The sequence below is a fragment of the Naegleria lovaniensis genome (assembly GCF_003324165.1).
Source record: "Naegleria lovaniensis strain ATCC 30569 chromosome Unknown tig019, whole genome shotgun sequence".
NCBI classification, from domain to species: domain Eukaryota; phylum Heterolobosea; class Eutetramitea; order Acrasida; family Naegleriidae; genus Naegleria; species Naegleria lovaniensis.
The window spans coordinates 269,895-282,836 of record NW_025407840.1 but is presented as its reverse complement, the minus strand read 5'-3'; the positions used below and the strand labels follow the sequence as shown (position 1 = coordinate 282,836).

At 35.6% G+C, this 12,942-nt stretch overlaps 6 protein-coding genes across 6 annotated transcripts; 4 read left to right on the top strand and 2 right to left on the bottom strand.

Annotated features, from left to right (window-relative positions):
- Positions 1-334: 334 nt before the first annotated feature.
- C9374_003359 (uncharacterized protein) lies at positions 335-1,925 on the bottom strand (the record flags this gene model as incomplete). The annotated part of the gene is made up of 4 exons (XM_044692878.1): positions 335-999; positions 1,054-1,126; positions 1,175-1,245; positions 1,316-1,925. 4 exons carry the CDS (start codon positions 1,923-1,925, stop codon positions 335-337), a joined length of 1,419 nt encoding a protein of 472 aa, XP_044549537.1.
- Positions 1,926-2,150: 225 nt separating this feature from the next.
- Positions 2,151-4,311, top strand: C9374_003358 (uncharacterized protein; the record flags this gene model as incomplete). The annotated part of the gene is made up of 7 exons (XM_044692877.1): positions 2,151-2,347; positions 2,444-2,517; positions 2,600-2,875; positions 2,938-2,988; positions 3,059-3,246; positions 3,360-3,598; positions 3,741-4,311. The coding sequence occupies 7 exons, from the start codon at positions 2,151-2,153 to the stop codon at positions 4,309-4,311; spliced, it is 1,596 nt and encodes a 531-aa protein (XP_044549536.1).
- A 333-nt stretch (positions 4,312-4,644) lies between these two features.
- On the top strand, positions 4,645-6,183 carry C9374_003357 (uncharacterized protein; the record flags this gene model as incomplete). Its single annotated transcript, XM_044692876.1, has 1 exon — positions 4,645-6,183. The coding sequence occupies one exon, from the start codon at positions 4,645-4,647 to the stop codon at positions 6,181-6,183; it is 1,539 nt and encodes a 512-aa protein (XP_044549535.1).
- Positions 6,184-6,392: 209 nt separating this feature from the next.
- C9374_003356 (uncharacterized protein) lies at positions 6,393-6,860 on the top strand (the record flags this gene model as incomplete). The annotated part of the gene is made up of 1 exon (XM_044692875.1): positions 6,393-6,860. The coding sequence occupies one exon, from the start codon at positions 6,393-6,395 to the stop codon at positions 6,858-6,860; it is 468 nt and encodes a 155-aa protein (XP_044549534.1).
- A 310-nt stretch (positions 6,861-7,170) lies between these two features.
- On the top strand, positions 7,171-11,233 carry C9374_003355 (uncharacterized protein; the record flags this gene model as incomplete). Its single annotated transcript, XM_044692874.1, has 4 exons — positions 7,171-7,327; positions 7,769-8,494; positions 8,695-10,822; positions 10,999-11,233. 4 exons carry the CDS (start codon positions 7,171-7,173, stop codon positions 11,231-11,233), a joined length of 3,246 nt encoding a protein of 1,081 aa, XP_044549533.1.
- Positions 11,234-12,291: 1,058 nt separating this feature from the next.
- Positions 12,292-12,924, bottom strand: C9374_003354 (uncharacterized protein; the record flags this gene model as incomplete). Its single annotated transcript, XM_044692873.1, has 1 exon — positions 12,292-12,924. The coding sequence occupies one exon, from the start codon at positions 12,922-12,924 to the stop codon at positions 12,292-12,294; it is 633 nt and encodes a 210-aa protein (XP_044549532.1).
- Positions 12,925-12,942: the final 18 nt, after the last annotated feature.

Below are 12,942 nucleotides of genomic sequence, written 5' to 3'. Positions count from 1 at the left end.
GTGTTGTGTGAGCAAAAAGAACCCGAGAGTGTGATGATGGGTTAGCGAATGCCTTGTTGTTGGGTGATTTTTTTGAAATTGCACACTCCTGTGTTGGAATTTGGGAAACTCAATACCAAATTTCTTAAATTCCAAGAGAATGTATTTGACTGTCACACCTGGGCTGCACTGGTGTTGAACAATTAAGATGGTGACCTGCTAAAAACTTTTGTTACGGCTTAAATTTGTATCTTTTCTGGAAAAGGAAATTCATTCTTGGGTTGAACAAATTTTAAATGTTTAATTAACTTTCAAGTTTACTTGTTGGTCTTTCCATGGAAATACGTATTGAAAGTTATTCTTCTTCATCTTCTTCTTGAACAACTAGCTCTTCATCGTCTTCCTCATCCGCACCTTGAAGAATTCTGATTTCGTCCTTATCTTCTCCAATATGTTTTTCATTGGATGGAAGGAAGAAAATTGCTAATGCAAAAGGCCATAAATTGAGCAAGGCCAATGTTGCTAAAAACAAGAAGGATGTGAGCTTACCAAACGAGTATGAAATTACTGAGGCGGCAATGGCCACGACTAAAACAAACAAAGTCACTCCATAAACGACCTTAAACTTTGCAGAGTATTTTGTTGGAAGATCTTTCATCATTCCGATTCCTCTGACAATATAGTAGAGAAGAAGTAAAATATATACTCCCAATAGAGAGACAATGGCAGCAGCAATAAAATTGTGATAAGCAAGCTCTTCAAACGCATAAGCAATATCATACTTCTTGGTGACGCTAACCAAAATAAAAGACACCACAGTTAGAATCCAGAGTGTGACTACAAGGATTCCCTTTGGGAAGTAGAATGAAAATACGCCACGGTTCTCCTCTTTGGTATAAATTGAGTGTGTGAACACTAAAAAACTGAATAATAAGATGGCAATATATGTAACCTTGAAGAGAATATTCAATAAATTAAAGAGCCACAGGTCAGATAAGTATTGAAGTACGTAGATGGGATCTAGAGATTTGAGTTTGTTACCTGTTCAAAATGTCTTACATGTTAACAACTTACTGTTATACAGAATTAAGAAAAATAGAACAAAGGCAATCCACTTTTGCTCTGTATGCCATAACGAGAATGGTTGCTAGTATTTTGAATTTTGTAAGCTAAGAGCATGTTTTAACCCACTTACCTTGTATCTGGTATAGATCAGGAACAGAGTGAGAATAGCGACATTAAAGAATAAAAATATATATCGGAAAGCTGTTCATGCAGTTGGAGCCCAAAGCATAACGCAAGAGATGATAAATTCAGCATATCCTAAAGAACCTACCAATTTCTAGCTTGACAAACGCATCATTCATACTAGCATAGCTGAAAAATAATTTGGGTTCAAACAGATCCATATCAGCTTGTTTGCCTTGATTTGTAATCTTAATTGTTGCTTTGTACTTTTTGAAGGAAATTTTTGTTAATTGAAATAGTGTCAATGGTTGACATGTGGCCGAGCCTTGAGGGCATGTTAATTCTCTCTTATGAGAGTTAGATGGTGCAACCTCGACCCAATTTCGATCGTCATTGGTTCCCATGACACCAATGTTCATTTCCATCATATCCTGAAATCCGAATGATTGAAGACTAGAATTTTTGAAAAACACGACAGTAAAAAGAATTTCATCATTAAAAACGCTGAGGTCGTCAAACGTTCCTGAAATTTCTTGGCCTTGGAGAGTGGCTTTCCATACTTCGGGAGAAAATTCTAATATTTCTTCCTTTCCTTGGCTATCCGTTGCTTTTACAATTTCTATTGAATCTGGTCCAAATATTCCTCCGATCGCTATGGCAAAAAAGATCAAGCCCATAACAATGAATAAGAATACAATGGTCCAAACAGGTGATACCTCAAAGCAAAGCCTTTTCTTATCGGGCTGCAGTTGATGCATTTTTTTAAATTATTTAATAAAATCAAATGGTTGGGATCGAATTGCTTCCTCAGTTACGTTGCTGCTTCAAGAATTAGAAGCTGCGATCATGACGTAACAAAGTTCCAAATCAAATCTATTATTTTATTAGTCTGTTTTTTATCCTGTTGAAACCTCTCAATGAGACGCTCAATAATCTTTGAAAGCTGATCAGACGATAACAAGATTCCACACACAATTCAAAAAATGGAATACGATGATAACCGTGAACTCGAGACTAGGCACATCCGAAGTGATCGTTTAGAGAGAGGTCTCGGAGGTATTTCATCATCCAATGATGGCAACCACACGAGTAGTTCATTCTCTGCAAGTTTGAAACGTACGCCTACTTGGATGATTTACATGCTCATCGGAATGGGAATTTTGGTAATGCTTTCATTGACGTATGTAGTTGATGAGAATGAGAAATGATGTGAAAATATCTGATGATGAAATTTTGAAATTCAAATCTTCACAACACGAAATGTTTAACTTGCTAGTTTGAATATTGTATTGTATGTGATTGGGTTGAGACAACATACTGAAGATATTGTCATTCCAAAGAATGTCATTTGTAGGTTTCGCTCAATTTCCAATTTTGTAGCACTGTACAATTCGATGACAATTTCAAAATAATAATTCTCACACACGCATAGTTATGATTGGAGATGGATTTGGACCAGCAGCTCAAACATTTGCCAGAGTAATGATGAAAAATTCTGTCGAACACAACAAGTCGCTGGCATTAGACTCATTTCTTGTGGGTAGTTCAAGAACTTTTTCATCCGATAGTGATGTCACAGATAGTGCTGCAGGGGCTACTGCTTTTTCATGTGCATTGAAGAGTTATAATGGAGCAATTGGTGTTGATCCATCAAAGAAGCCATGTGGTACATTATTGGAAGCAGCCTTAAAGAAGGGAATGAGAACAGGTAAGGATTGTCAATCGTAAAATATATTGAATTTAAAAATTTTACAAATATTGGATGATTAGGTTTGGTGGCCACAAATCCTGTCACAGATGCCACACCAGCTGCCTTCTCTGGTAGGTTTCAATGAAATTTTAAAAAGTGTTATTATTAGACACTTATTCTTTGCAATGATCAATAATATAGCTCACGTTTCATATAGATCCATGCAAGATAAAATTGCATATCAACAAATTCGTATGATGGCAGATCTCTTTGGTAAAATACACGACAGAAAATATGGAATTGATATCATCTTGGGAGGTGGTAGATCTTATTTTCTTCCAAAAGAATCGAGTGGTAGTTTAAGAAAGGACTCTATTGATCTTGTTCAGGTATGCAAAATGATTTTTTTCACACAAGTTGTCTTATCATGACATGTATGATACTACTATTCATGGTATCTTATAAAATTGACAAAAACAATGGGTTAAAATTTTGAACAAAGACTGCCAAAGATCAAGGCTATCAATACGTTACCAATGTGGATGAGTTGTTAAAAGTTGATAAACTTCCTCTCTTGGGATTATTTGCTCCAACCACCATGAAATACACGATTGATCGATTGAAAACAAATGAACCTGAACCAACACTTCCTCAAATGACAACAAAGGCCTTAGAACTTATTAGTAAGGACAATAAGAATGGATTCTTTTTGATGGTAGAAGGTTCAAGAATTGATCATTGGTAAGTACAATGGACATTAACATTTTTAAAAATTATTATAATGAAATGATAAAATTACAATCATTTGGTGATTTGAAAATTATTCAAACCAATCTTCATTGGGTAATTTGAAAATTGAAAATTTGAATTACTTCAATCTTAGTGCTCACTCCAATGATATTGCTTGTCAATGGCAAGAAGTCATTGCTTACAATGAAGCTTTTAAAATTGTTCAAGAATTTGCTGCAAATAATCCAGATACTCTTGTCATCTCAACTGCAGATCATGAGACAGGTGGTATCACTCTCAATAGAGACGTGGATGGTGATTCTGAATATGCATTCTATACTGAACAAATTCGTCCCATCAAACACAGTACTGAATATATTGCTAATCTGATTACAGATCCAACTAATTTCACACAAGTATCACTTGTATTATCTGAAAATGGAATTCCAAATTTAACCTTTGATGAACACAAATTAATGCAAAGTATTCAACCTCCTCTCATGTTTGGAATTGATGAGGTCATTAATAGAAGAGCAAGAATTGGATTCTCAACACGAGGTCACACCGCTGTCGATGTGAATGTTTATAGTTTTGGACCTGGATCACAAAATTATTATGGAAACAGAGACAATACTGATTTGGGTAAAATTGTTGCAAATTTACTCGGTTTTAATTTGACAGAAATTACAACAGAAGTGAATACTTATTTGAAGGCAAATCCATAAAACATCGATATTCCAGAGATTCCCTTTTTTCAATTATTTTGTTCAGAGTTTGGGTAACCACTTACATATTTATTGTAGTGCATATGTTAATTTTACTGAGTGGAATGAACATGTTGGCATCCCTTTTTCAATTTCATTGAATTAGTAACTTTGTCATGAACTGATCACTTTTCCCAGTTCTTTTTTAGATCGGACTCAAAAAAACGAAACATGACAAGTCATTACCTGATGTCGTCGCAACACGTTCTCTTGATGCAGTGATGATGAAGATGCATGTTATTTTCATTCAAAACAAAATTGTCATTATCCAATTACTTTTAAAACATTGCTGAAATGAGCTCAAACTACACGACCAACAATACCTCCGCCTCATTCATTTGTCCCTACATGATCTCTTCACAAGACGCTGGTCTCGGATTCCTCTGTGCGTGCTTGGGTGGTATTCTTGGCATTCTCTTTCTCGTTCCAACTCCCATCTTGACCAAATTATTACATCGAAAGACATTATGGAAATTTGAAAATTCATGGATTCAAATCAGTTTCTTTGCATTGGTATTTTGGCCAATCGTTGCACTCTTTTGTCAAGGACTGGTCCCCATCTCTTCGCTCGAATATTATTTCACAACATCATTGAATGGAACTCGATTAAATTCCACCACCACGAGTTCAACAATGATTGTTACAGGTGGTAGTGGCACCACTACGACCGATCAAGTCGCCATGTTTCAAGCAGAGGATTGGGTGAGTGTGATTATTGCACATTGTTTTTGGGTGTTATTGAGCTTTTCGACTTGGGCACTTGCCACAGAATGGATTGGATTTGGATGGAGTACCAAAATGGTGTATGGAGTGGGTGTGTTTTTTGTGATGATGGCTCATTGGATTGCTGGAACTGATATTGATTATATTTGGAGTAACAATGATGCAACTTCGTATCCTGTCATTCTCCCTGTACCTGTTCAATACCATTTTTATGTGAATAGTTCCAAGGGAATTGTGTATTGTATTGCAATTCCTGTCATGTTAATTGGATTAATTTCACTAGCCATTGCATATGTATTTGTAGAGAGAAACACTCGTGAACAACGAACTGAACTTGAAATGAGTACTGGCAGTGGAAGAGAACACATGACTGCAGCAGTGAATTGGACCGAAGTGGCAAAAAAAGAAGCAAATAGTAATAAGAATGTTGCAAGAACCATCAAAATGAGAGTAGTGATCAAATTCTATATTGCCATGTTTGTCACTGTATTAGCTTCCATCTTGTACTTTTTATATGAAGGAGCATTCTTAGCCAATGTGACCAATCATTCATTTTCATTGATGACCAAGTTGCAGAAAGTGAAAAATCCAAATGATGATCCATCCTCTTCTTCTACATCCACTCCTCCGCTCAATCAGTTCCAATCGAAGGTTTTTATTAATGGAATTTCATTTCCCATTTCATACTGTTTCGTTTTCATTGCGTGTGTCTTGCTCTTGTTGTACAATCGAACCATTAAGAAAATGGCTCTTTGCTCAGGTGGATGTGTCTGTATGTCAGGTCAGAACATTCGAGGTTATCGAATTTTGGGATTAATAAGTTCCTTCTTTCAAGGATTAATTTGGTATGGAAGTATTTTACTGTTAAATTATGCAGAGTACTTGTTTAAGGGAAGAGGAAGTTTTCCAATATTGGTCTATTCATTCTTTGCCATTGTGACTTCCATGATTTGTGGATTAAGTTTTTTGGAATTGAGAGGAACATTATTGCCTGAACGAGTGGTCATTATCATTTCATATATTTGTATTTTGGCTGCCTTAATATTGTTATCGTACGCAGCATTTCCCTCACATTTCATTAACTTGATAGGAGCTAATTGTCCTCAATAAGATGTTGTCGTCGTCATAACACAACGTTGTGAAATAATAGTATGACAAGTTGACAGGATCGTAACAATCAAGCTGGATCAAATGGAAACACTTGTCGAATTCTCAGAATACAGTTGAGCGAGAGAGAACACAATCATAATTGGGATCTCACGCATCAACATGATTGAACAATCATGATCAATTTGAAATAGTTTTCTAACAATAAAAAAATGGTAAAATTTGAAGACATTTCCAATCAACCACAGACGGATTCTTCCTCCCATCTAGCATCCTCATCATCATTAAAACATCCATCCACCTCTCGTGTACATCCACAACAAGGATTGAAATTCCGATTTTCACCGTTCTTTCTTTCATTACTTCTTGTCGGAGGTTTTATACTCCATGGCTATATATCTTTTCATCCCGATCTTAATTCTATTAAATTCCTTTCATCATTTTTCAAGTTATTTGCGGGTTATCAATATTGGTTGAGAATTGGATTTTATGGAGCTGTATTGGTTCATATCATTGAATCAGTGGTGTGTTATGGACAAATTCATTCATTCTTTAAAACTCATCAGGTAAAAAGAGATGAAAGTGTGTTGTGGAAATATACAATACAGACATTGATTGTTGGGTTTCCAAGTTTTTGGGTATTGCATGAAGAATTGTCGAAATTCGAAAAGAGTCATTAATGAAAAGCTTTTCACAACATTAAATCCAATTTACTCTTCTGCTTGCCTAAAATTCTGTTGAATCAAGAAAAGCCATGTAAAGATCCGATCATATGGATTTCATCTTGAACAACCATTAAGGAATTTACTGTAATCATTTGACTTTGCAATTTCTCTCCTTCTAAAAACCTGAGCGCATCAACGTTCTAATTTCAAGCCTCAACGTTCTTTTGAGGTGTTTTGAATCAGTGATAGTAACAAGATCGCTGATGAAATGCACTCTCAAAATAATGACAAATGACAGGACTGTGACGCCTTTCTAAACCAAAAAATGTCTCAAGTCCCTAACACTCGACCACCCACACAACTTCTCCCTCTACAAGATGCTATTGAAATTCAATTTACATACTGCAAGCAAAACCCATCTTCACCATCACATTTACGAATGGGATGCATTCAACTCAACGAATTTGGTTTTGTAACTGATGGTGAGTAGAGATCTCTCTTTTGAACATTGTTAAATATCACTGACTTGTATTTTGGATCGGATCATCACCATTATGATCGTGATGATTGAATTCATCATTTAACAATTCAATTAATCGAACAATGATCTTGTTCTCATGATGGTGATACATGAACGGAACACACACCATTCGACTCACCCTGGAACTGAAATATTTCCAAATACAACAAACCATGGTGTGGACTGTTTGTCTCACTTTTCATGTTATTGAATCATTATTATTATCACATTCACACATATATACACAATTATTATTATCACCTATATACACACAATTATATACATGAATGTAACACACGCACACACATTTGATGATCCAATGAATGAATCACACACACATCACATGATTCACCACGACTAAATGAACACTCAAACATGTTTTTTAATATTGTCCTCACAACAGTGGTCTTTGATGGTCATCACATTCCCAATAACAAAGTACCTCCACAAAGTAGACTCTTTCAACTTTCCAATTTTCATAAAACTCTACATTTGAAATCATCGAATCAAACAGAAAATGATGGAGAGTTTTCACAATCATTTATCATGAAACCAAATTTGTCTCCACTTTTCACACATCCTAAAGAACCACTCGATACTGGTTTTAAACACTTTTTAAAGGACTTTCAAAAACAATCATTGAAAGGAATGAATTTTGTTGAAGCTTTGTATCCTTCAAAATTTGAAATTGCTCAAGAATTAGGTCTTATCAATGCAGAGAATGATGATGATAGTAGAAGTGAGAATTTAAAAGCATTGGCAGATCCTTTGAGAGCCTATCGAGGAAGAACGAAATGTGTGGTCTTTTATTTGGAAGGTGATTTTGCAAGTGTGTTAACTCCACAATCTAATCTAGTTGTGGAATGGGGAAAACATTTGGTGGGAGAGTTACCACATCTCTCGAAAACTGAATTTAAATCAGAGAATAAGCTTGTCTTTCCTTATCAGTCATTGACCAAACAGAATAAGAATTGTGTGTTTTTGAGTCTTGTGTTATGGATGGATCCTGAAGTGATGAATCAAAATAATGTTTGTGCCATGGATACCATTGGTGTGAATTTAGGTCCAAATTCACCCTCGATTATGGATGCTTACAAATATGGACTCATTCATCAAAGTTTGGGAGAATGTAAGTTGTGTAGACCTTGTAGATATTGTAACAACAACATTGATGATTTTATATTTTAAACATGGATCAATTCTCATGATCAATCTTAACCATTGGTGTGTATGATCACACACACATTTTGGGAAACCTCTGGACGTGACACCATCATCATCCTCTCATGGATGGACGACACGCACACACACACTCGATTGTGAAAATAGTATACTCATCGGATGAAACAGCTGCAGTTCTTCGTCAACCATACAAGTACTTTGAGTTAAAAAAGAACAATTCAGTTGTGCTCTCCTCATTGAAAATTCAAAGTGTTCGTTGTTATACCTTTGAAATTAATCACATTCTGGTCGGAAAGAAATTTAGTATCAATTCCAAAGCAATTTTATTGGATCGAGGTAATTATGCAATCAAACACATTGGAGAACCAGTTTTTGTACCAGGAAAAGAAAAACCAGTAATATCAGGAAGAACGGATACGAAATCAGATGCCACCTTCTCTATTGATTTGAATCACATACCGTCGCAAGTGGACAAAATTTTATTCATTTCTGTATTTCAGGGCAATGCTGAAACTAATTTTATCCGAGTGAAAGACAGTGTCATGAAAGTATTCAATGAAAAGAAGGAACTTGTGACATCGATTGTTGCCTCTCCAGGAAATGAAAGCACTTTAATTTGGGGTTTCCTTAAGAGATTACCAGACAATGGTAATTCCTCTGAATCTCGATGGGAGCTCTATAACATGGATCAATACACGGATCAACATGGACCATTGGGTGCTTATCGATATGCTGTGAGACATTTACCAATTGTATCTCCACTTTCTGACACTGTGAATACTTGTCCAATGCTCTCAAATTCATCTTCAACCATGACCACAACAGTTGAATTTTCACTTCAAAAACCTCTTCTTTGTAAACTCAGATTAGGAAAAAGACTAGCTCCATATCTATTCATGGACGATGAAGACGATGACGATGAAGATGGATTCTCAAGAAAATTATCTAAAAAACCTTATTACAATTTGGATGTGTGTTTCTTTGATAATTATGGTTATCACATTCACCATGAATCAGCAAAACCAGTGAAAAGCAAATACATGCCACTCTTCCAATTAGGAATGAAAGAACATATGGCCAATTTACCAAATTTGAAAACAGCATTCATCAAACTAGCACTACGAATTCCATGTGTCACTTACAAGGCAGAACCATATCCATACTATGACACTGATTTTACTGATGAAGTGAAAGAGAGAAGTCTTTCGGATGAATTTGTCAAGTGCATTCAAGATGAATCTATGAGAATGATTATTTGTGACGAAGAAAAGAATGAAGAGTTATTTGGTGTCTCCATTCAAGATTTGGATGCAAAAGAACAAGAAGAAAAACTCAAAAAAATCAAATTGAAAGAAAAGCATGTCATCAAACCAGAATTCGAAGCTGAAGTACTTTTATTGAAATTAGAAAAAGTAGATCAACAGAGTGATTTATGGAAAGTGTGTCCCATTCGTAAAGAACTTGCCAAAGATTCAAATTGGGTTGAGAAAATACGACAAGAAATGCTTTCAGAATTTGTCAAAGCAAGACCACCATTCAAGTTAATGCATCCAAATGAATGTGTCACTCACCCATTTGTATCTGATTTATATAAGGAGATTTTCACATCAGTCATTAGTTTGGAATGTTCAGACATTTCTTACAAACCAAAACTTCATATTTTAACACCAACCAATGTGACCGAAGTGAATGAACAAAACAGTAGATATGGAAATCCAATGAGTGTTGAAATTATTATGAACAGTAAGAGATTTTCACTTCCAGGAGAAAATTCAAGATTTGAAATTGCTTACAAGGATTATGAACTTCAAAATCAAATGCTTGGAATCATTCTATGTTTGGAATTATCCAAAGATATTCCTTCGAACCATACTCAGAGTACTCTTGTGTTGAAATTCTTTGATCAAACAGTGGGAGGAGAGAAATTCAGACTTGTCGTGGATCCTCTCAAATGTGGATGGAAAAAACAAGGTGAATTATTAACCGTGTTGGCAACCATGAAAGATGTTGCTACACACATGATTAGTATCAAATGTGTCATGAAGATTAATTTGACAGATTATGCTGTCTTGCTGCCATCTCCTCCAAAACATTTAAATATTACCATTGATCGAGCTGAAGATTTGGCAGTGTATAATGATAAAAATTCAGATCCATACATTGTTGCCAAATTTGATGATGGTAAAAAGAAAGTGAGTAAGAAGAAGACTGCATTATTTGTGACACATACCATCAAGAAGACTTTGAATCCTGTTTGGAATGAGACTTTTCAAATGTAAGTTGTTACAAGCGGTTCAGCGCTGAATTTTCACTTTCCTCACTTTGGACCAACGTTCATTACTTTTTTGAATTTTTTTTGAATACCGTTCCTCATTACTTTTTTGAATTTTTTTTTGAATCCATTTCTTTTTCCATCTTGATACATTTCATTACATGCAAATCATTCAAAAGTCGATTGATTGGAGATATTAAAGCAGATAATCGAGTACTTGCCTTCCACATGTATGACAAGGAAACTCTGCACAAAGATAACTATATGGGAATGGTGTTACTGAATGTGAAAGATGTTCAAGAAGGATGCTTTGCCTATCCTCTCAAGCCCAATCCACTCAAGCACACCAAAGCCAAAGAGGCTGAGAAAGTGAAAGGAAAAGTGTTTTTGAAATTTGAATTTGTTTATGATTAAAGAAATGACCAAGTAAATAGCTCTATTAACCCTTAACCACTCGCAAAGTATTAATATTATTATTATTTATTTTCCTCGTTCTTGGGATGTATCTGAATTCCAGAGCCATGAATTTTGCAACCAGGAGAAATGTAAGTATCGAGTGAATAACCTGTGTGAGATACGGAACACGTCTCTGCCAAGTGACATGAATTGAAATAACTTGCTGAAATTTGAGAATTTTCAAAACAACAATTCAAACTATTGACATTTTGAATGCTTGATTGATTTTTAAAAGTGCATCGATTGAGACTTGTTCCGTTAACGGTGCCATGATCAAACTCACAATTCACTGCGTTTCCGTTTAGAACTCGGCAGTTGTCTAATTTACAATTCAAAAGATGGCATTGCAATAAGTCACAGTTGATGAAATGGTGTTGTGCCAACGTTTGATTAGAGATCAGCATGTTTTTCTTGGTGATCATTTCTGGTTTGAAAGGTTCGTCGTTTGACATCATTGGTCATTTTTTTTTAGTGTTTTTCAAATCGACGTTGGCTTGCAAAAAATTTGATTCCGTTCGAACATCAATCTCTAAAAACAACACGTTATTCTTGATTTCACAACCCACACATTCAGAGCGAGAAGGTACTACCAAATATTCTGAGGGGAAAGGAGAATTCATGATCTCCCAGTTCCGTTCAGTTGATTCACTTGGTTCTTCAGCTCTCGCAAGATTTCAGTTTATACATTTCTGTTATTCCAAATAGAGTTGTTGCATTTTGCAATTTCTTTGATGATGCTTTTGTGAACGTTTGGTTTAATTTGAAAAGACTCTAAATTGGTTAGTCCAGTGGCGTATTTAGATGGCAAAGGTGTTTTCAGAACTCCTCTAAAGTCTTGAGTGCATTTGAATTTGTCTTGAGATACTTCAGCAATAACTCTTTGTAAATAAAGAGTGAGATTTGAGTCGGCTAGAGGGCCCTGACAAATCCGCAGCCAGAGCCCACGTAGTGGCACCGGATCCAGCGGCTCTCATTTTTCAAACTACTGCAGGGTATTTATTAGAATGCGTTGATGATTATTTGGAGGACAAGGAAACAATGAAACGTAAAAACAATGCCTTAACGGTATCTCCGGATGATCCTAGCGCTTGTTGACACATGGAAATCAATATCGAGTAATCTGGTCTTTGGTTTGGATGCCGTTGATCTTGATTCAACAACGTCTCAAATAAATATTGCCAAATATCCTTAAACTTCCAATAGCGTCGAATTGACTCTTTGATGTGATATTGATCTTGTTTTGTCAACACTTCCATGTTATTCTTGAATAATAATTGATGTAGAATGGAGCAAACACTCCATGTATCTGCGGAATATTTCCACGAGGAAGGATGTCTAGAAACGTTTGTAAATACTTGAGGAAGAGTTTTTGGGTCGGCTGCACACGAGAATTTCACATGACTTGGAAATAGGTCAAGATTGAGTGCTTTGGAAAAGTCTGTTAACATTAAACCTTTCGTGTTCCATCCTTTTCCGTTGATTGTCCAATCTGATAATTCTGCTCCATCTTCGTTCAATAATAGTAAATTGTTGGGCAGAATGGAGTTATGAACCATGTTTGCCTTATTGTGTAAACTTTGTAAAATATTTAAAAGTTCCAAAGTATAATACAGTATAATTGTTTCTTCCAATTTTGTTCCAGATTCCATTGCACGCTGCAGAGTAAT